This window comes from Rhipicephalus microplus, chromosome 7 (genome assembly GCF_043290135.1).
Source record: "Rhipicephalus microplus isolate Deutch F79 chromosome 7, USDA_Rmic, whole genome shotgun sequence".
Lineage (NCBI taxonomy): Eukaryota > Metazoa > Arthropoda > Arachnida > Ixodida > Ixodidae > Rhipicephalus > Rhipicephalus microplus.
This window is the reverse complement of record NC_134706.1, coordinates 9596586-9617448: the sequence shown is the minus strand read 5'-3', so window position 1 is coordinate 9617448 and position 20863 is coordinate 9596586. Positions and strand designations below refer to the sequence as shown.

The window sequence follows — 20863 nt, the reverse complement described above, 5'->3', positions numbered from 1 at the left end:
GCCTTGCTGCGTGTGATAGTGGATTCCCAGTTTTTCGAGGATGTACCTGCCCGTTTTAGTCTTAGAAAGTCGTTCATACTGTGCTACGTTGTGCGCTTCTATTAATTCGTCAAGCGTGTTGTGCAAGCCTAGTTCTAATAATTTCACTGTGCTTGTGTTCATGGGTAAGCATAAAGCTTGCTTATACACTTTCCTGATTAAGCAATCTAATTTTATCTTCTCGGCGACGTGCCAATTCAAGTAAGAGGCAACGTACGTGATTCTACTGAGGACAAAGGCTTGCACAAGTCTAATAGTGTTCCCTTCTTTCATACCACTATGTCGGTTCGTAATTCGTTTTAGAAGTCGGATTGTCTGATTTACCGCGTGTTCCAACCTGCGAACAGTTTCGCCATTGTGGCCATTGGCTGCAATATACAAGCCTAACACGCGTATAACGTCTACTTTGGGAATGACGTGGCCTTCCGAGGTCGTTAGCTGTATCGCTTCCTCTGCGTGATTTGCGCTTTGTTCGCTGTATTTGGGCTTTCGACCTCTGCGCGTAGGTCTGTAAACCAGTAGCTCCGATTTCTCAGCCGAGCAGGTGAGGCCCGTGTCCTCTAGGAATCTTTGAACCGTATCGATGGCTCGCTGTAGCGTCTGTTCTATTTGGCCGTCACATCCCCGAGTTACCCACAGAGTAATGTCGTCTGCGTACAGACTGTGGGAGAGCCCGTCAATCTCTTCTAATTTAGCTGGTAACCCTATGAGTGCGAGGTTAAAGAGCAAGGGCGAAATCACCGAACCCTGAGGAGTGCCGGCGCTGCCCATCTCTATCTCTCCTGACTCTAATTCTCCCAATGTGATCCTCGCTGTCCTGTCCGTTAGAAGATCACGGACGTAGTCGTACGTCCTTTTACCGAGTCCTAGTTCTATTATTCGGGTAAGTATAGTCGAGTGCTTGACATTATCAAACGCCTTCTTTAAATCTAGGCCTAAGATTGCTTTGGTAGAAGTGGTCATGCTGTCTATTACCTGGTGCTTGAGTTGTAGCATGGCGTCCTGCGTGGAGAGGCTCTTCCTGAAGCCCAGCATGGTGTGAGGAATCAGATCGTGGTCCTCGAGAAAGTTTGTTAGTCTCGCGAGGACCACGTGCTCCATGACCTTACCAACGCAGGACGTCAGCGATATCGGCCTTAGATTTTCCAGCTGTATGCGCTTTCCTGGTTTGGGTATCATAACGATGCGGGCGGTTTTCCACTGTCGGGGAATACGTCCCTTTTCCCAGCATTCGTTAAGGAAAACCGTGAGGTGCTCTATCGATGTGTCATCTAGATTCCGAAGCGTTTTGTTCGTAACCCCGTCTGGTCCGGGCGATGATTTCGTGTTGAGCCTGTGCAGCACCGCGCGTACTTCAGCAATGCTGAAGGGTCTGTCCAAGCACTCGTTCGCAGTGCCTTTGTATTCAGAGTGGAGCACGGGTCTAGTCGGATTAGTGTATCTCATCCTGAGTTCATGCAAGAGTTCTGCGTGGGTGCCTTTGTAGACGTTGATTATCTTGTTGACATTTTGCCTATATGCTGTTTTAGTCTCCTCTGGATCCAGCAGGAACCTGAGGAGATTCCACGCCTTGGTGAACCCTACCCGACTATCCATGCTATTACACGTCTCTTCCCACTGTGACTTGCAAAGCTGTAAAGCGTATTCCTCGATGTCTCTATTCAGTTTAGCTATTCGCCTACGTAAAGTCCTATTGTGTCGTTGTACTTTCCACCGGGCTTGTAGGCTACGTTTAGCCTCCCACATATGCAGAAGCTTACTATCTAGGACCTGGAGGTTTGCTTCAGGAGGGACCTCATGCGTTGCTGCCGCGACATCTTGCCTCAGCATTGATGTCCACTTTTCTATATCTTCGATATTTTCCGAGGAGTCAATCCTATTTTCCCTGTTTTGCCTAAACTTGTCCCACTCTACAAGTTTTAGTAGCTTGCTTTTCTTTTTGCACGGCCCCGCATTGGCACGAATTTCTACAATAGTGTGATCACTGCCCAAATCCTCCTGTGTATTCGTCCAGCATACGTTTGTTATGTTTTTAACGAACGCGAGATCTGGTGACGTATCAGCACAAACACTATTTCCTTGTCGCGTAGGCGCGGAGGGGTCGGTAATGAGAGTGAGACCCTCCAGTAGAGCATCCTCCCATAGGTTTTTGCCTTTCAGGTTTTCGTATTTGTAGCCCCATGCGGAATGATGAGCGTTAAAGTCTCCCGCTACGAGGAGCGCTCGGGTCCCCGCGATGCCGGCCGCCTTCTTGAGTAGCGCGCGGAAGCGGTGCTTAAGTCGAGGGCTACTATACACATTAAGAATGAAAAGACTATTGTCTCGATTCTTTGGAGGTACTATCTCCACCAACAGGTGCGGTATCGCGTTTACCTTTATCTCATGCTGCGTTACGGTTAGGTTACGTTTGACTAGCGTCGCGACGGCCGGTTTGTCCCGAGGAGCGCTATCCTGAAATGACCTGTAACCGGATAACTTAGCTTTAACGTTAGTTTCCTGTAGAAGTATCACATCTGGCTTCTCCTTGTTAATCAGGTACTGTTGAAGATGTCCCCGCTTTCTAGCGTATCCTCTACAATTCCATTGCCAAATTACGTAATTTTTAGTATTGTGAGTAGCCATGATGATAGTAAAATTTAATATTTGCCAGTGTTCTCCCTAGTCTCTGTGTCCACTGGTCTGTGGTACGGTTTCCCAGTCTGTTTGAGGGGCCCGCAGCTGCTAGCTGGTAACCTTCGCTCGTTGTTTTCAACCCTCATCTGCAGGGTGGCGAGTTGTTGCTGTATTTGCTGCATTGTAGTTGTTATCTGCTGCATCGCGCCTGTAAGCTGGCTAAGCATTCGTTCCATTTCTGCTTTACGCGTGTTCTTTTCATCCTCTATTTCTTTCCTGACTATGCTTATGTCGTCTTCGACATCGTGCCGTTTCCTATCCCTTTCCTCTGTTTTATGTGTTTGAATTTCGGCTTGCGCCGGGTCCACTTCAACTGCCCTGCGTTTCGAGGGGGTCGGCACCGTTTCATCCTTAGATAGTACCTCCCCTGGATTGTCCTGCAATCGGATCGTTCCGCCCTTTTTAGCTACCTCATTTTTTAGACTAGCATTTTCCTCCCTGAGTTCCTCAATTACGTTTTTGTATCTAATGTTATCTCTCTCCAATTGCTCGAGTCGTTTTTGAATTTGCATGATCATGTCGTGTTGACCTTCACTGTTAGAAAAGGCAGTGCCAGACCGCGCACGCTCGCCGGAGGCGGCTGCCGCCCAGCTCACCTTGGAGGCTTTGGGTAGACTGTCGTTACCACCGGGTCCGGCAGCTCGCGTCGCTGTAGTGTCGGTACTGGCGGGAGACGTGCCCTGGGACTTAGGTCTGTCCTTGGCTCGTTGGCGCTCGGCGTTCCTCGACCGAGAGCGGGAGTGAGACCGGGACCGGGAGCGGGAGCGAGAACGCGAGGCGGATCGGCCTCGTCTCTCCCCACGCAGCGCCGAACAGGCGTGTCCACTTTCGCCGTACACCCTATAGCTCTTGTCTGCGTCCTCCTCACGTTGCCTTCTTTCCCACTGGCGTTTCTTCACTATGTAAGGAGTTCTGTACTTGGCTTGGCATTTCCTGTCTCCGGTAGGGTGGTCCTTGCCGCAAAGTCGACATCTGGGCTCACAGCAGTGGTCTTGCGGTGGATCATCACAGCCACAGCCTCTGCATCTTCTACTCTCTGGGTTGGGGCAAACGTCGGATCGATGTCCAAGTTGGCCGCAAGCGTAGCACGTCTCGTACTGTTTCTTGTAGAGCACGCAACGGTGCTCCGTTCCGTTGTAGTATATGTAGCGCGGCACTACACTTCCTTCGAATACGACGATAGCGTGTGCCGTGCTTCCCATCCTCTTCGCGTGCAATAACGAAGGGTTGTGCTCGTTGACGAGGTGTCTCTCAATATCCTCAGGAGAATCTTCGTCGGGAATCCCACGGATGATGCCCTTGGTTGTATTTTCCGGCGCGGCTGCATATGCCCTCGCTGCGTAATCTTTGTCTCCCATGGTTAGCTTGGAGATTTCACAATATCTTCTGGCTCTCTCTTCCGATGGAGTGCTCACTACTACAATATTCTGTCTTTCGTTTACGCGAAAGATATCGCCTCTGGTTTCCTCTTGGTTCAGTCCGGCAGCGGCACGTATGCTGTCGCCGATCCGAGCAGCACGATGTGTCCTGGTGCTGAAGCCATCTCTAGGGCGTACGATGACCTTGATGTCGTCCACCGGCAGATTCGGTTTTTTGGTCGCCATGCTGAGTCGTCGCACGTTTCTGGCTGCTCTTTTGACAAACGCTTCATCATCGTTGAGCGCGTCAGCGGTCTGCGCAGCAGGGTCAGTGCCCGCGACGCGCGCCTTGCGTTCCTTGTATTTGGCCCGAACCTCGAGCCAGCCATTCTCCTTGCGGACATCTGTCGGCGATATTTCTTCACCGTCTACGTGAACAACTTCCATTGCAGTCGAGGATAAAGCCGTTAAGCGAGTAGCAAAGGGGCGTCGCACTGCTCGCTGGGTTCGGCATAGACGCCGGCCGCGTCTGCAGCGCGAGCGACGGCGTCTACCGGTGCTGCGTTAGGCTTAGTTCGTGTGCCAGTGTGGCACCGCAATAAATGAGCTACAGTGTCCAGAAAAGCGGCTCACCTCCGAAAAACTTGATATAGGCAGGATTCGCTGACCTTCCAGAAACTGCTGAGTAGAATGCCGTTGATCGAAGATCTGAATTTCTGCCACAAACATAAAACATCCGCGGAACCGACGTGAAACGCGTCCGCACCCTCTGGCCCCCTGGCGGCATCCCCCGACAGGAGCGTAGCCAGGAATTTTTCTCGAAAGGCAGAGGAATCAACCAAACCGCGTTTCTGTATGTGTGCGTGTATATATACGCGAGAAAAAATTGAAAACTTGCGGAGAGGGGGAGGGTTGTCATATCACAACCTCCCACCCCTCTCCCTTGTCTACGCCCATACGAAAAGACTTCTCTATCTCATGAGCGAGCACTCCATGTGCTACATTTGGCTATGCTATTTGTTTGCGTTAATCTCATGAACAAGGCACTCGAAGAATAAAAGGATGAGGGAGACTTGCTTTAATATCGTCATCAAAGTGTTCGGAAATTACTTCTCTTTGACACGAATAATACAATGTGGTTCATGCATGCACTGCGCCAAGCGATGACGACAGCATGCGAAAGCCCGGGCCACCAAAGTGCTCCACACCTAAAGGCGAATCATATTTATTTTAAGTAACAATGCAGCGAGCATTGCATATTGGAACGATCTTCCGGATCATGTTGCATCCATTTCTAACCGTAAAACTTTTCGTGATAACCTGATTTCGTTGCACTCATATATTGTATAACGCTGTTGCACCTTGATTTTTGTAATCTTTTTATATATTTTTGTTCGTCTGCTTTTCTCCCTTTTTGTTATTTTGTTTGTATACTGATGCCCCCTTACTCAATGCCCTTCAGTGGGCCTGTAAGGTATTTTAAATAAATATATAAATAAATACTTTAGGAAGTCTACAAAAAAATGCAACGTTATCTGCATTCAGACTGAGTTGTGCCACTTGTGTGCTTCTCAAAACTTGATGCAGACCAATCAGAGACCCCGGCGCCGATACTAAAGCTGCAACTCAAGGACAGTCGCAGAAGGTTATATCGGCTATATCATCGGCGTAACATCGGCTATATCAGCTCGATGTTACGATCAAATATAAATAGAACGGACAACTTTTCAAGAAAAGTATGCAGGTTTCCATACGGGGCTTGCCATCGCGTCTTCGGGCAAGAATTATCAGACGGGCACAAGCGGTCTTTGATTTTTTTTGTTCGATACTGTGCTATGATCATATTTATCAGCCCGAATGCACCCCGCTGTGGTGTATTCATCATCGTCATCATCATGGCAAAAGCCTCTCCCGTGTTTCAACAATCAAACTAGTCCTGCAGTTGTTGCTGCCACGTTATACTATACATGCAAACTTCTCACTCTCATCCGCCCATCTATCTTTCTGCCTCCGCCTCGCGCGGTTGTCTTCTATCTATTTTGTGACTGATCATTTTTCTGCACCCCGCGGTGTTATATTAATTGGCGCCGCCTCTTAGGATGCTATGAATGATGGTCTTCCAGATTTACGCTCCACAAGCAAGTACCGGTAACTACTACAAAATATTTTAAGAATATGGACGTATGCTCTTCTTAGTCTGTGTTTCAATACTGACGGAAAATAGCTAAATAGGCAGCTAACTGACCAACGGGCATGCTAAGAGTGATTTCAATTGTGACGTAGCCGCTAAGATAGACCAATTAAAGAATAGAAAACCGATACAGCTATCTTTATGGCCAAACAAGATGGCCGATAAGCAAAAGGCTTGAAGACTCTCCGGTATGGTCATTAGCTCGCTGTAAGGCGCAGACGTGGTTTCTTCTACGCTTAATACAAGCTACGTTTAGTTTCACCGAGGTCTGAAAACATATAAAGTTTCCTGTCGACGCGAGGTGGCGCGACATCATGCGGACCAATTTTACGTGATCAAGCGATCAGGTGAACAAACTCTTCATTTCCGCCTGAAAAAAAAAACGTGAAGCGCCTGTTACGTCAGGAGGGACGAAGGTTCTTCGCAGTACCCCCCTCCCTATTGTGTCAATGTATGGGGCAGACTATGCCCCTCTTCCCCCCCCCCCCCCCCACCTTCCCTGCACCCTTGATGTGCATGCTTATGTGCAGGGGCAAATCTGGCTGCTGAATGCTGGGCGTGCAGTTGTTCACCTGACCCGAAAGGTACGCCTATTATTTGCAAGGGAAGCACGCTATACGAGCGAGAAGTGATTGAATATATCCAATTATAAAATATGGTCCGAACTAATGCATTAGTGTACCTTCATTTTCACTACAAAAAAAGCGATTTCTTATACGACCAGTCGTCTTCTGGCCTGCCATGGCCTTCGTCACGTGAGGAGTCGTCACGGTATCCACAATTTCTAAAAATGTGGTTACTAGATGTCATTCTCCGCCTTTTGATTAGACGTGCGTGTCTTTTTGTCTGACGCATCCGCGCTTGGCTCTAACTGAATATAACAGCGCAACTTAAAAGTAGTTAGTAACTAAACAAATAAAGAAGGATAGAAAAGAGTCTTTTCTAACCATGTTTCTTCGCTTGTGTAGTTACACTGTAACTACTTTCAAGTTGCGCTGTTCTTATATATTCATGGGAATATTGAGACTGGTTGTGTCATTAAACGTGTCACCTACCAGCGTGTGTTCCTCTTTTGTTTTTCGCATGTACGTCTCCCCAAAGCTGCGCTACTTCATTTCTTTTCAAATAGACTCCTTCGCTAAAAGCCTCGCTGTAAAACAGATTATTTTTTTCTCGCTTAACGTAACAACATTTCTTATTATCTCCATCATCAATGTCCTCGCTTTATGGTGCCCATGAGCTTCTTCACTGTCTCGGCGCGCTGCATGGGCTGGGGCGAAGCCGAAATATCAATGGGTTGATCGGGCAGGAGATTCGGCGGAATGTATACGCCACACGTCCAGTAGACGTCCCGGTGGACGTCGAACAGGCACCAACCGTCCGAGGTGGCAGGCAGGTACCGCTCCAGCTGGAACAAGCACAGAGAGGTCACGCGCAGTCCAGGGAAACACTTTCTTTCGTACTACATGTGCATAGCCGGTAATGATATGTACACCAAATTTTGCATTTATTTACTTATCAAAACAACCTGCAGTAGGTTACAACGTAAGAATGCAAGCTGTGGGTGTAGGCGGACTGCCTGTCCTTCAGCTCTGAAAAAAGGTCGTTCCACCATGTCCGCGGAAGAACTGTTGTTTTTTTTTCCTTTTTTTCGGCTACGAAATCCGAAGTACCTCCCATTCAACAACAGAATCAGAGGCAAGAGAACTCGTACCACTAACGTATCATGCATTGCTGCAACATTAGCGGCTCGAACGCAGGTCATACCCTCCGCCACATCCAAAACTCACAAGAGACGAAGTCACTGACTACACGCGTCTTCAAAGCAAACAAGTTCACCCACGGCGCACTATTGCACCATATGAGGCCAACGTTGCACAGCTACATCTGCCCTCACTGCAATGTGGCAGACACTTAGGCGCACCTCCTACTGCAGTGCAAAGTAAGCGTCCCAAGACTACAACAAGCAGCAGCACCAGATGCGGACCAAGTCCTCCTCAGTGAAGCGTGGGAGGCTGCGATCTCCCAGCCGGACCTGATCGAGCAGCGTCAGCTCGTAACTCGAGCTCGGCGGGCTGTCTAAGCCAGAGGGTTCCTGGAATAAGGGACCCTCCCACCTTCACTCACAAGCTTCACTCAGTAAATGCTTTCCCCCTCTCTCTCTCTCTCACTCTCTCTCTCTCTTTGGCTACACATATTAAAAATAAAAGGTTCGTCGACCACTGTGAGCGGAGCCTCGTTTAATTTTAGCTTGTAAACAAGTATAGGTTGCACCTTCCAGCAAAGTTAACACCCACCTTCCTTTTGAGCGACTTCTCGTCTTCGAATGAGAACAAGTATTGGCCGTTGTTGACGATGGCGTACGAGGCCATGTCGCTCTCGTCGAGCTGCTTAGTCACGTCGGGGTCGCAGGTGACGTCGTAGTCGCCCATGTTCCACGTCGCGCACTGTTCGCGGAAGCGCGAGATGGGCTTCGTCGGCATCTGCTTGTATACCATCACGCCCATGGTCGAGGAGAACACCATGCGAAACAGGTCGCCTCGGCTGCGGCTCAAGTTGACCGCGTGCTCGGCGACCTCCTGCGTTTCGGTATCGCCCCATTACACGTCCCAGTGCTGCCTTGCGTAAACAGCGCCGACTGACTGAGAACCGTCGCGATAAACTAACCCCCGTATTCACACCTTCACTCGACAGAGTTGAGCACTGCACCGCTACTCGGCTGAAAATTACGCTGCGCTACCCAAGAATGGCAGCAGATTATCGCCGATATGCAGTGGCCTGCCGTGCCGAGAGATGGCGCTCTCGTCGGCGTTCTACCCTTTAAGCAGGTAGAATTAACTACAAGGAGGTTATCTGATTGCTGACTAAAGTCAAGGCACGAGTGAAAAATTAAACCAATAACTGCATGGCAGCATATTATCGCCGATATGCAGTGGCCTGCCGTGCCGAAAGATGGCGCTCTCGTCGGCGTTCTACCCTTTAAGCAGGTAGAATTAACTACAAGGAGGTTATCTGATTAGTGACTAAAGTCAAGGCACGAGTGAAAAATTAAACCATTGACTGCATGGCAGCATATTATCGCCGATATGCAGTGGCCTGCCGTGCCGAGAGATGGCGCTCTCATCGGTGTTCTACCCTTTGAGCAGGTAGAATTAACTACAAGGAGGTTATCTGATTGGTGACTAAAGTCAAGGCACGAGTGAAAAATGAAACCATTGACTGCATGGCAGCATATTATCGCCGATATGCAGTGGCCTGCCGTGCCGAGAGATGGCGCTCTCATCGGTGTTCTACCCTTTGAGCAGGTAGAATTAACTACAAGGAGGTTATCTGATTGGTGACTAAAGTCAAGGCACGAGTGAAAAATTAAACCATTGACTGCATGGCAGCATATTATCGCCGATATGCAGTGGCCTGCCGTGCCGAAAGATGGCGCTCTCGTCGGCGTTCTACCCTTTAAGCAGGTAGAATTAACTACAAGGAGGTTATCTGATTGATTGATATGTGGGGTTTAACGTCCCAAAACCACCATATGATTATGAGAGACGCCGTAGTGGAGGGCTCCGGAAATTTCGACCACCTGGGGTTCTTTAACGTGCACCCAAATCTGAGCACACGGGCCTACACCATTAAGGAGGTTATCTGATTGGTGACTAAAGTCAAGGCACGAGTGAAAAATGAAACCATTGACTGCATGGCAGCATATTATCGCCGATATGCAGTGGCCTGCCGTGCCGAGAGATGGCGCTCTCGTCGGCGTTCTACCCTTTAGGCAGGTAGAATTAACTACAAGGAGGTTATCTGATTGGTGACTAAAGTCAAGGCACGAGTGAAAAATTAAACCATTGACTGCATGGCAGCATATTATCGCCGATATGCAGTGGCCTGCCGTGCCGAGAGATGGCGCTCTCGTCGGCTTTCTACCCTTTAAGCAGGTAGAATTAACTACAAGGAGGTCATCTGATTGGTGGCTAAAGTCAAGGCACGAGTGAAAAATTAAACCATTGACTGCAAAGTACCAGTCGAAAAAAAAAAGAAAAATCTAGTTGTTGGTTCACTAAGTTTTACGGCTAGGCGGCGTTAGCCGCCGCCCGATCTAAAGGATACAGCCACATCAATCCATCCAATCCATCCATGAAGGGACGTTTTAGACTACGGGAGTTAGGTTCTTTCAGAACACCGTGGCCGCCAACGCTGCAATGTTCGACGGCACATGTATAAATGCCGACGCGCATCACCGCTTGATCAACGGCTGGTGTCTTATTCTCTGCTGTCATTGCCATTGTGTATTTCTGTATCCTGACCTTCCGTTTACCTGCCACAATTTCGACCAATTAACGAAATGTATCAGCTATCAAAATAATCAAGCTAAATGCGACTATACAAATTTATTCGTCTTTTTTTAGTTGATTGTGAAATTGTTGACAAATATTTTTTAACGCCTAAAGGCCCAAATAGTTCCTTCTTTGACACACCCACTGTTGCCTTCGTAACGTCACGACCGCGCGACAATATTAACAATATTTATTCACCGGAAAGCCTCCACGCGAATATTAACTGTCAATGTCGCGGGTTGGTGACGTCAACACGAGTAACGCAAAAAAAATCATCACTTGACGAAGTGAGATACCACATTTTGTGACGTAACTACGAAAATCATTATGACGTCACATGACTACATCACCCTTGGCCTTAAGTGGGCTGATCACGGAGGCAATGCCAATGCAGGTGAAGAGCACAAATCTCCCAATACCACCGGTCCTGGACGCAGAGGAAAACCGCCTGTTTCACACGCGATCGATTTTGCCCCAAGAGCAGAGTGGCGCAGCTGTCGCACGAGCCCAAAACCGTTTGTAGAACGTCTACTATTTATTTATTTATTTATTTATTTATTTATTTATTTATTTATTTATTGTACCCTCCGGGCCCGAGGGCATTACACAGGGGAGTGGAGATATACATAACGGAAGCAATGTAAGACAGCAAGGAAAAAAAAACTCACAGCAGATACGTAAGTGAAATAAAGTAGGCATAAATGACAACAATTCGATAAGGAAAAACGTATACTAACAATAATAATCTTATATATACACACATATGTACTACATATATACAAACATATATATATATACTCATAAACATTTAGAGAAGATTATTAGTTGTACGAAACATATTTTTATCAGTTATATAAGCGATATCATGGGGAAGATATCGCTAATATAACTCGATCATCGCAGCGACTATATAACTAATGTCGCTGCGATGACCGGAGTTGATAAAATCCGCTCGTGGAAGGGCGCCTGGCCAATGGGGGAGCAGTGGCGGGAAAGGGAACGTGACGAAAGGGGCGGAGTCGAAAAGCGGGAGCGCACGCTAGCATGAAACTCGCTCCGACTCGGTAGAGCGGCCAACACTGAGCGGCAAGCATCCTGCCGCCGGCATCCTACTGTGTCGCTCAGTCCCCCACACATGAAACAGGCTTTCGGCGCAAAAAGTTTTCGGGGGAAGAATGGGGAGGATGAATGCAGACCGGTATGAAAGAGAACGCCACTTTCGCCTTCGAGTGGCCTTAAAGGCCAACTCCGGCAATTTTTCGATGCCAACGAATCTCAATGAAATTCGCTGGGTATGTTCCTTTGCACATTTGCGTCCTTTATGCCAAATCCCAGGTTTGAGCGATGCACTGATCGTTTGCAAATGAAATTTTAAAGATTGCCTCGAAAAGCTCACCTCACTTGCCAAAATTATTGGCAACACTGTGTGTGACGTCATGTTTGATGTCAACGGAAGTGACGCAGCCGATGGCATCGCTACTTTGGCCACTACAGCGTTTATTGTGCTTTCCACAAGGCGGCGGTGTTTGGCACGGGTGTAGCACGCGAATGCTTTCTTCCTTCCTCTGTGGTGTTTGGTCGGTGCTTCGCTGGACTGGCTTTCACAGTTTTCCTACTCCGCGCCGGCGGAACCAGTATACGGCCTGCGGCTCTACCAAATAGTACGTCATACGTAGGCAGGGCGCTCGGTTGGGTTTCGGTTTTGCACATTTTTGGTTATTAGGAATTATTTTCAAGTTTCCTGAGCATTTCAGCAATTGGGCTCGTGACAAGAGTGTCTCAGGAACATAGAAACACCATAACCTTGACATGTTAAAAAAAATCGACAGAGTCGGCCTTTATGTGAATTTATCAGGGACCTGCAAGATTTTGTCGGAGTTAAACTTCCCCAAAACCACGATATGATTGTGAGGGACGCCGTAGTGGAAAGCTCCGGAAATTGTAGTCCGTCATGGTGTTCTTAAACGTGCTCCTAAATCTGAGCACACGGATCTCGAAAACGCAGCTGTCGCAGCCGAGATGATTCGACCCCGCCACTTTCGGGTCAGGGTGAGCAGTCGAGCACACCATAGACCACCATGCATACTTCCGGAGCCGAGTGATGCCGCAAACGCATACTCTGCTGCAGGCAGCCTATGAACCGCTTCCTTCAAACACGGCGCTTCCAAACGTAAGAAGGTAGCGGGTGGCTGCTCCAGGCTGATTGCCTGTTGGTAAACACAGGTGGGCCGACGTCGACATTATGTGTAAAATTATAGCGACGTCCGCATGTACCTTCCGCCATAAGCGCTGGGGGCTGCGATGTGCGCCAACTTAACGACGTTGTGAGACGCCATAAGCGTTGCGAAAGCCATAAGCGCTGAAGGCTGCGATGCGCACCAACAAACAAAAATAAGTTGGGAGAGGCGACTCACATCCAACCGCGACGCAGCTTGTCGGCATACCACCTTTTTTTTTTTCTCTCTCGTTGCTTGACTGAGTACACCACATGCACCATTGAAAACCCAGCAGAGACTGCGGTAGGCAGAGCGTTTTTTTTTTTTTGTCTACCAAGACAGCGCCACCACATTTTCGTGACGTAAGTCCGGTGGAATCTGTCTATAGCGACTTTCTCGGAAAGGCGCTGGTCTCAGATTCAATCGCCGTACCAGGACAAAATTCGTTCAGATTTGCGGCTTCGTGCCACAAACGAGTGGTTCTCAGTCTCCTTTTCCAGAGTCACTGCCTGCCCCGCCGCGGTGGTCTAGTGGCTAAGGTACTCGGCTGCTGACCCGCAGGTCGCGGGATCAAATCCCGGCTGCGGCGGCTGCATTTCCGATGGAGGCGGAAATGTTGTAGACCCGTGTGCCCAGATTTGGGTGCACGTCAAAGAACCCCAGGTGGTCGAAATTTCCGGAGCCCTACACTACGGCGTCTCTCATAATCATATGGTGGTTTTGGGACGTTAAACCTCACATATCAATCAATCAAATCAAAGTTACTGCCTAAGCTAAATTTAGGTAGCACAGTAACTCTATCCCTTTCTTGACCCTTCCACCACCTAGTGGGATTCCGCAGAACCGATTTGCAATGTGTCAAGCTGGTTTCAATTTCATTGAAGTGTCCCGTAACAAGCAGGGACATGAGTACTGTTCCCTGTTCTTTTGCGCGCTATCCGCGGAAGTTGGCTTTCTTTCTTATACCTCTCTTTCTCTCAAACAGCCGACGCTCACAGAGACACCATCAGCGTCTCTTTGCATCCGCATTCCGGCAACTATTCGCCACGAAAAGGGCCAAGGTTTGTTTTGAGTATGTGACCCAGGTTCCACACTCAAGTTGAACGGCATGGGCGTCAATCGACAGTATAGAAGCACAAATGCAGAATATGAACTGCTTAGGCGGACTACAAATTTGAAAAAAAAAAGGCCGTTTGCGTTTACCTCGATAACACTGCACTTTTAACTTGTAAATTACTGTTGCTAACGGTATGGTTGCTATAACCTCTGCCTCTCATATCTCTGGTAAATATTTTTCGTGTATGATACTTTTTTTATATAGGTTTGCGCATGTTGGAGGGAAACAGCGTGAAAGGCGAAAGACCGGGCAGAGAAGGATACATACAACAGCGCTGACTTCCAACAAAAGTTTATTCGCCAAACCTTGCATTATACACCCGCGCAGTTAGAACGAAAAGAAGAAACAAAAACTACAAGTGGAGGCTGAATGAAATATTATCATGATCACCAAAAAAGCATGCACATTGCGCACACTGTCATTTTCATCGAGAAAAAAAAAACAACCTACTTTTCTTACAATTAAAGGCACCTGAAGGCGTTGTTTCCCACCAATATGACGTATTGACACGCAACCCGTTATTGCAACGTGCAACCACTACACCGAGGCTCTTCCTCAGGTGTCCTTGCATGGCTTTGACCTTTCTTGCGCCTTAAACGTTCAGCTGTGTACCAACCGGCCCGACATCGCACGCTAAACTGACGCAGCGGTGTACTCACCAGCCGTGGCACAGAGTTGTTGGCGAGGTTCTTGGTGCCGACGGCGCTGATAGGGTAGGCGTGGCAATCCGTGTGGTCGCCGAGATGCGCCTGCCTGAGCGTGATGTGCGTCTCCACGATGAGGGTGGATATCTCGCTGCAATTACGCAGTATAGTCGGATGGCCGCTAATCCGCATTCCCACAAAGACAACAGCGCCTCTTTAGATCAAGGTGGCGCGAAACTTTGAAAATGAGTTTCGAAATTTGTCTGCAGCAGTGAAAGCTACCGCTGTGAGAATCGCGAGACATTTTAAAGGTAGGCGCTGATTGCACTGACCCTCGAAATTAGCTTTAAACTGTATTTTTGTCTTCGCTTGCTCTTTTTGCTTGCCTGTTTTTTACGTATGTATTTTTTGGTCGAGACATTCTTAAGAGAGAGCATTGAAATTTTGTACAGATGTGCCAAATAACGTACTGCAGAAGTGAAAGTAATATTGTGAGCGTACAGCCAACCGAAAGTAATTTTATTATGTATTTTTCGGTTTCTCGTTCTATGAAAATTGGCGCTTATGAAAGTGCTTTTCTTCCCTCAAAACTACACGCGCCTAAGCTACTGATTCGATATAGTTCCAGTTACGTAAACGTCACTATTTTATACATGCGAAAATTTTCGTATGCCCTTCAGCTCTCGAAAAATAAATACACAAACCAACCAAAAAAATTTTCGAAAAAAAAAACGAAGATGCAACATACAGCCACACCCACATTTCCTGACAACATGACGAATAAAAAGAGCCATAAATTACGTTTGAAAGCACGAGTGCCCCTGAGATTCATGAATTTTTTGGGCACTCTATAATATATAATTAAGCGCGAAAAGCCATCGGGAAAGTGGAACGCAGAGTTGATTTAGAGGCGAGTGCGGGTCTTGGTTCAGTTTAGTATATTTAACTTGTTTAAGGAGAAATCGATACAAGATTGCCTTAGGGAACCCCACTAAAGGCTGGCTGATTACTTGACTTGGTCAAGCCACCCTGGCAGCAAGGCAGAAGAAACACACCAGCAAGCATAATTAGCACAAAACGCAATGGTATGTATTGTTCTACACGGGTTCCAGGATTAGGCAGAATTATGTGTGGAGTGCACAAAAATGTAAACACAGCTGCAGTTAGAGTGGTGTCGATACAGCAAACACGTCCTCATAATCAACTTCATACAAAACTTGAAAAAAAAGCATCTCGAGTCTACTGCGAGTATAGAGTGCCCAAAGATATGAACAAAGCACTCATTAGAGTGATTGCGATACTAACAAATGCGGGCTCAGAATGGAGTTAATACAAAAAGAAAAGAAAGGAACGTCTTGACTAGGGATCGCTTATGCCCTGCAGGTGACATCAGTAAAGGGTTCTTAAACGAGATCGTAACAGGAAGTGGAGGTATGCGATTAATCGAGGTGCAGCGAAGATGCCTGTGCCTTTACGAAAAACTGTGGTAGAGAAGGAAGCCTCCTTTATGGACGTTACAGGGCACTAACATAACTCACGTTATGCTAGAAATATAATCGTCAAAATCTCTTGGCAAAATCATTCGACGCTTGCTCGAGAGGACGGCGAGTGAAAAGGAATAGTTTGAAGAGCTCACGGGATATTTGAGACGTCAGCGATGAAAGCGTCGGCCATGATGTTGGTGGCGAGAAAGACGCCAAGAAAGACCATCGAATTGGGACTTCTTGGCAGCATCTTGTTGAGGAACTGCCGATAGAAAAAAAAAAAGAGCAACTTATGGTAGCTCCACTACTCTGAAATGTGAAGGAGTGGGAACGTGGCGTGCGACATGCGATGTGCTGTTTGAAAATTGTTTTACACGATAGCGGCAAAAAAAAAAAAGAGAAAACATGCTTTTAATACCATGTTTGTTTACATTCGTCGTTTTGTTGTGAGCTTTCATGACGTTTGAGTGGATCAGTTATTGTGTAGGTTTTGCAGACTTTTTCTACGACTCTGTTTTCCATAGAAGTGTGACAGCTTGGGCTAGTTGGTATGGCATGACGATAGTTATAGCGCAAGGACAAAACGACGACACAGACACAAGAAGTGTCTTTCGTGTCCTTCTTGTCTCTGTGTCGTTGTTTTGTACTCGCGCTATAACTATCGTGTCTTTCGTGTCCTTCTTGTCTCTGCGTCGTCGTTTTGTTCTCGCGCTATAACTATCGTCTGTTTTCCAATCATGATATCTTGTTCTTGTTTTCAGATTATAGTTTTGAAGGCTGTTCACGCTCAACAGAGGCGACAACATAGCAAGTCACAAGTCTGACTCATCCAGCCTTCACCACTTTTTGATTCATAATCATAAGAAATGAATACGAAAACACGAAGAAGCTACCTGCAGTTCGTTTTAGCCGATATGAGACTGTGTGTACATCGCAATCACACATTTTGAATAAACTCATACAAGCATGTAAATCGGGAATACCTCACCCGTTTTATTGGCAATCACAGACCGCGCTTTTTTTTGTATACTCTGCTGGAATGGTGTGTCGTTTTGAGGAGTTTTAATAAAGTAATACCAAAATTGAACTACCATTTTTTTTCGCAGTGGCTCGGCACAACCGCAAGTATTATTCGTATTTATTAAAATGAATGCTTCACTATTTCCAACAGTTGTCGCACGAAAGTAGAGCCTAAGTCCACTGAGTACAGCTTAAAATAGCTGTGAAGTCACTTGACGCTTCGGTGGATGCCGCTTGACCCACGTAAGAGGGTCGCCTGACCCTTCACACAGGAGTCCTTTCAAACTTCCTAAGAGTGTCAGGGGACTCTCTTAGAGCACACCAACTTTGACCTACCAAGAGGGTGACTGTGTCTCCATAAAAAGAGCCTTGTACGTGGCAAATCAAAACTCTCCAAATAGTGTCACGGATACTCTTCGGTTATGTCTTTGTTTTTTTTTTGTTTTTGTTTTTTGTGGCAGCCGATTCGTGAGGGTATTAGCTTTTTTAATGACGTCATTCCACGATTACATACTTTAAAAAATGTTGCAACGCCCCTTGATTTCAAACACCTTCTGCTCGCTTTTGAACTTCATTTAAGAATTTTCAGTGAGCAGAAAGATGTGTTCTCGTCATGTAGACCGTTTCCGGTGGGCAAATAATTTGCTTATCCTCTACTCATACTAAGCCCGTTTGAAAGTTGAGAATCGTGCAGGTGATGGTTAGAATGGCATCGAGTACCAGGAGACCGATCGCATACAACACCGAAAAGTGCTGAGAAAAAAAAAGTACAGAGAGGGCTCACCCTGAAAAACATTTTCAGCGAAGAAATGGGGACGCCGGCGGTGGGTTCGAAGTCGAACGTTCCCATGGCAATCATGCGCAGCCTGATGAACGCTTGCAGCTCCGACTGCTGCGTGTTGATTATGTCGATGGTGCTGTCGGCCCCGATGCCCTCCGACAGACTAAAGCTGACGCCACCGGTCAGGCTTGACGACGCTCCTCCGAGAACCTATCAATCAATCAGTCAGTCAATCATTGATTCATTTAACTACGAACAACCAAAAGGTATTTCTGTAGGTGCATGCAAGAATAAAACAATATAAACAAACAATACAATACAGACAGTCTTAAGATCGAATAGAGAATCGAATAGAGAGAACACGCACAGACTGAAAGAGAGCAACACAAAATGAGAAAAATTAGAAGTCGAGAATAACAGTATAAGAATAATAATAAAAGAGCGAAGCCTTGGAGGGAAAAGAAGATTACTTAAAGAAACGCGCTCAACATGCAACTGAATTTATTTCGGAAAGCGTCTCACCATGGAAACATCTGCGCAGGCGCAGTCACACCACATTGTCACTCAACCAAAAAAAAAATATTTGGGCGAAAAACGCGTTGACAATCTATGATAACATTACGTTTGTATGTTTAATCAGTTTGTAGGCTTGACGGCATTAAAGGTAGTTTATTTCCTTCAAAGTCAGCTTCTGTGGCAATCAATCTGTTCCGCCTCCACAATCTCTCTCTCTCACGCCTGGCCTTCGCCCTACCCATGGCCCTACCCATGACGTCTGCCGCCGCCGGCACCAGCACCATATAAAGCCTATATATCTTAAGCTGTCCCGCCTCCTCAATCTCTCTCTCACGCCTGCTTTTTGCCCTACCCATGACGTCTGCCGCCGCTGCCACCACCATCCATTGACTATATAAATCTGTTCCACCTGCACAATCTCTCTCTCACGCCTGCCCTTTGCCCTACCCATGGCCCTACCCATGACGTCTGCCGCCGCTGCCACCACCATCCATTGACTATATAAATCTGTTCCACCTGCACAATCTCTCTCTCACGCCTGCCCTTTGCCCAACCCATGGCCCCACCCATGGCGTCTGCCACCGCCGCCACTACCATCTAGTGCCTATATACATGGGGTGGCCATAGAGTTTCCCATGATGACGCGCATGCGCAAAATGGAAGTGTGAACACGGCGCGGAGGATTGCCTGGGAGAAAGAGAGGGGGAGTGAGCGTAGGTTAGCAGACGCTCCCTGCTTCCGCGTTGCGAGTGGAGAGAGGGCGAGCGTAGGAGATGAAATAGACCGGGAGCCCTCTGCACATCAAATTGAGCTCTACCCTAAGCTGCTTCTCGTCTAAAAGCATGAGCGGCGGCAAATGTTTGCTGGGCACATGAGATTAAGAAACTTTGCGGCTAAAACATGAAGATAGCAAGCACAGGTCCGGGTTGACTGGCAGAACGTGGCAGAGGCCTTTGCCTTGCGTTAAGCGGTGTCAGGCTGGTGATGACAATGATGATGATATACACGCACAGCTATACATCACACACGCAGGACCACACAGGAAATACCAAGAAAACGACAAATGCCCCGTTTACGATGTCTTGAAATTTCATTGATACATCTTTAAATGACCCTTGAAAGTGAAGGTGTCCTTTGCGACTGTTTTACAGTAATTTGTAGCTTTGCGTCTTGTTACTAATAGGGGCACCCGTGGATGGTGGAGAATGAAACGATATGCAAGTGCTTTGAGCATGTCTCCTTCAGAAAAAAATAGAAAACAATGCCTGGCATAAGCAGCCCAAACCGCCTTGAGAGCAGTGCGAAAACAGAGCGAGGGGTGACGAATGACAGTCCTCGCCGGGAGTCAATCGGGGTTCTCTGACGACGAGAGTACTTGCTCGACAGGGGCTCCCGCGTGAGGTTGCACGACACGCCCCTGTCTACGTCAAACCGCCAGAAAATCTCGATTGGACCTGACTGCTCGAATGAGCCCTCACGCTTAATTTAAAAGCACATCAAAATATAGGCAACGCTCGTCACTAATAATCGGTCAGAATCGCCCCTCGTGCCGAATGCTCTCAAACAACGCAAGCATCTCGTGTATCCAAATTTGGCGTCACAGGTTCTTCAAGACCGAACAGGCTGCATCAAGAAACCAATGCGGTCACCGATTAAAAGCGTGGTCGCTTCGTTTCTAGAACCGCCAATGCGTCAAGTTAAGGCAAACGAGTGACGCGCCGGTCCTCGCTTCTCCGGTCGCAAAAAGTCACGCATTCTCCAAGACGAGGCAAGCCATTATAATTCACTCACGATCTTGAAGGCGTTCCAGCTACGGTCACCGTAGAGGGGCACGAACGTCCTGTTGCTGGCGATTATGTCCGAGTAGATCAGGTAGTCGCAGGGCATCTTCTTCTTCAAGTCCTCGGCCTCCTCGAAGTTGTAGCCGACCGTACAAAACAGCAGCGGCTTTCGCAAAGGTAATTCCACCGTCGTAGTCGCAGGCGTAGTACTAGCTGCTGCGCCCTTCGCTGCGGCAGCGCACGCACTCTCAATGAAACACTCGAAAACAATCTCGGTTCATGAAAGTGCGTTTCAGTGTTAATGTCATGTGTGTGTGACTACACAAGGGCTGCCAGACATTTTTCGGCCAACGTAGGGCAGTACCTTTTTCACTGACTAGTGACAAGGTAAACTTTCAAATTATTTTACGTCACCGCCCTATATACTGCTCTAATCTGGCCGAAAAATTTTCGAACGTGCCCTACGGTTGGCAACCCTGTGTAGATACGCACGCGCGGACACGCAAGCACGCAGGAAGCATCCCGCACTTGCGAAGCGTCAAACGGGCATTTTACCAGGAAAATGGGCCAGAAGCGTGTATACGCAACGCATCGGTCGCACTGTACAATGCAGACATTCAAACGTCTTGCACCTCATTTTCGTCTGCCGCCTATGCGCGCTATTCGCTTACGTTTGCTCCTGGTGTTAGTATAGTGAACTAGATATAGT

The 20863-nt window shown here is 47.5% G+C and overlaps 1 protein-coding gene across 1 annotated transcript; it reads right to left on the bottom strand.

Moving 5' to 3' along the window:
- Nucleotides 1-6798: 6798 nt before the first annotated feature.
- Nucleotides 6799-20428, bottom strand: LOC142766807 (uncharacterized). Its single transcript, XM_075868027.1, has 6 exons — nt 20165-20428; nt 17861-18067; nt 16209-16318; nt 14588-14723; nt 8559-8840; nt 6799-7669 (listed from the first exon to the last, which is right to left on the bottom strand). Exons 1-6 carry the CDS (start codon nt 20258-20260, stop codon nt 7472-7474), a joined length of 1029 nt encoding a protein of 342 aa, XP_075724142.1. The 5' UTR covers nt 20261-20428; the 3' UTR covers nt 6799-7471.
- Between the last annotated feature and the right edge of the window lie 435 nt (nt 20429-20863).

Excerpts from the sequence above, each read along its gene's own strand:
- LOC142766807 (XM_075868027.1), bottom strand. The coding sequence starts at position 20,260 with ATGCCCTGCGACTACCTGATCTACTCGGACATAATCGCCAGCAACAGG. Across the intron at positions 8,841-14,587 it reads ACAACTCTGTGCCACGGCTG|GAGGTCGCCGAGCACGCGGT; the intron begins GTGAGTACACCG and ends ACCGAAACGCAG. Across the intron at positions 7,670-8,558 it reads AGAAGTCGCTCAAAAGGAAG|CTGGAGCGGTACCTGCCTGC; the intron begins GTGGGTGTTAAC and ends TGCTTGTTCCAG.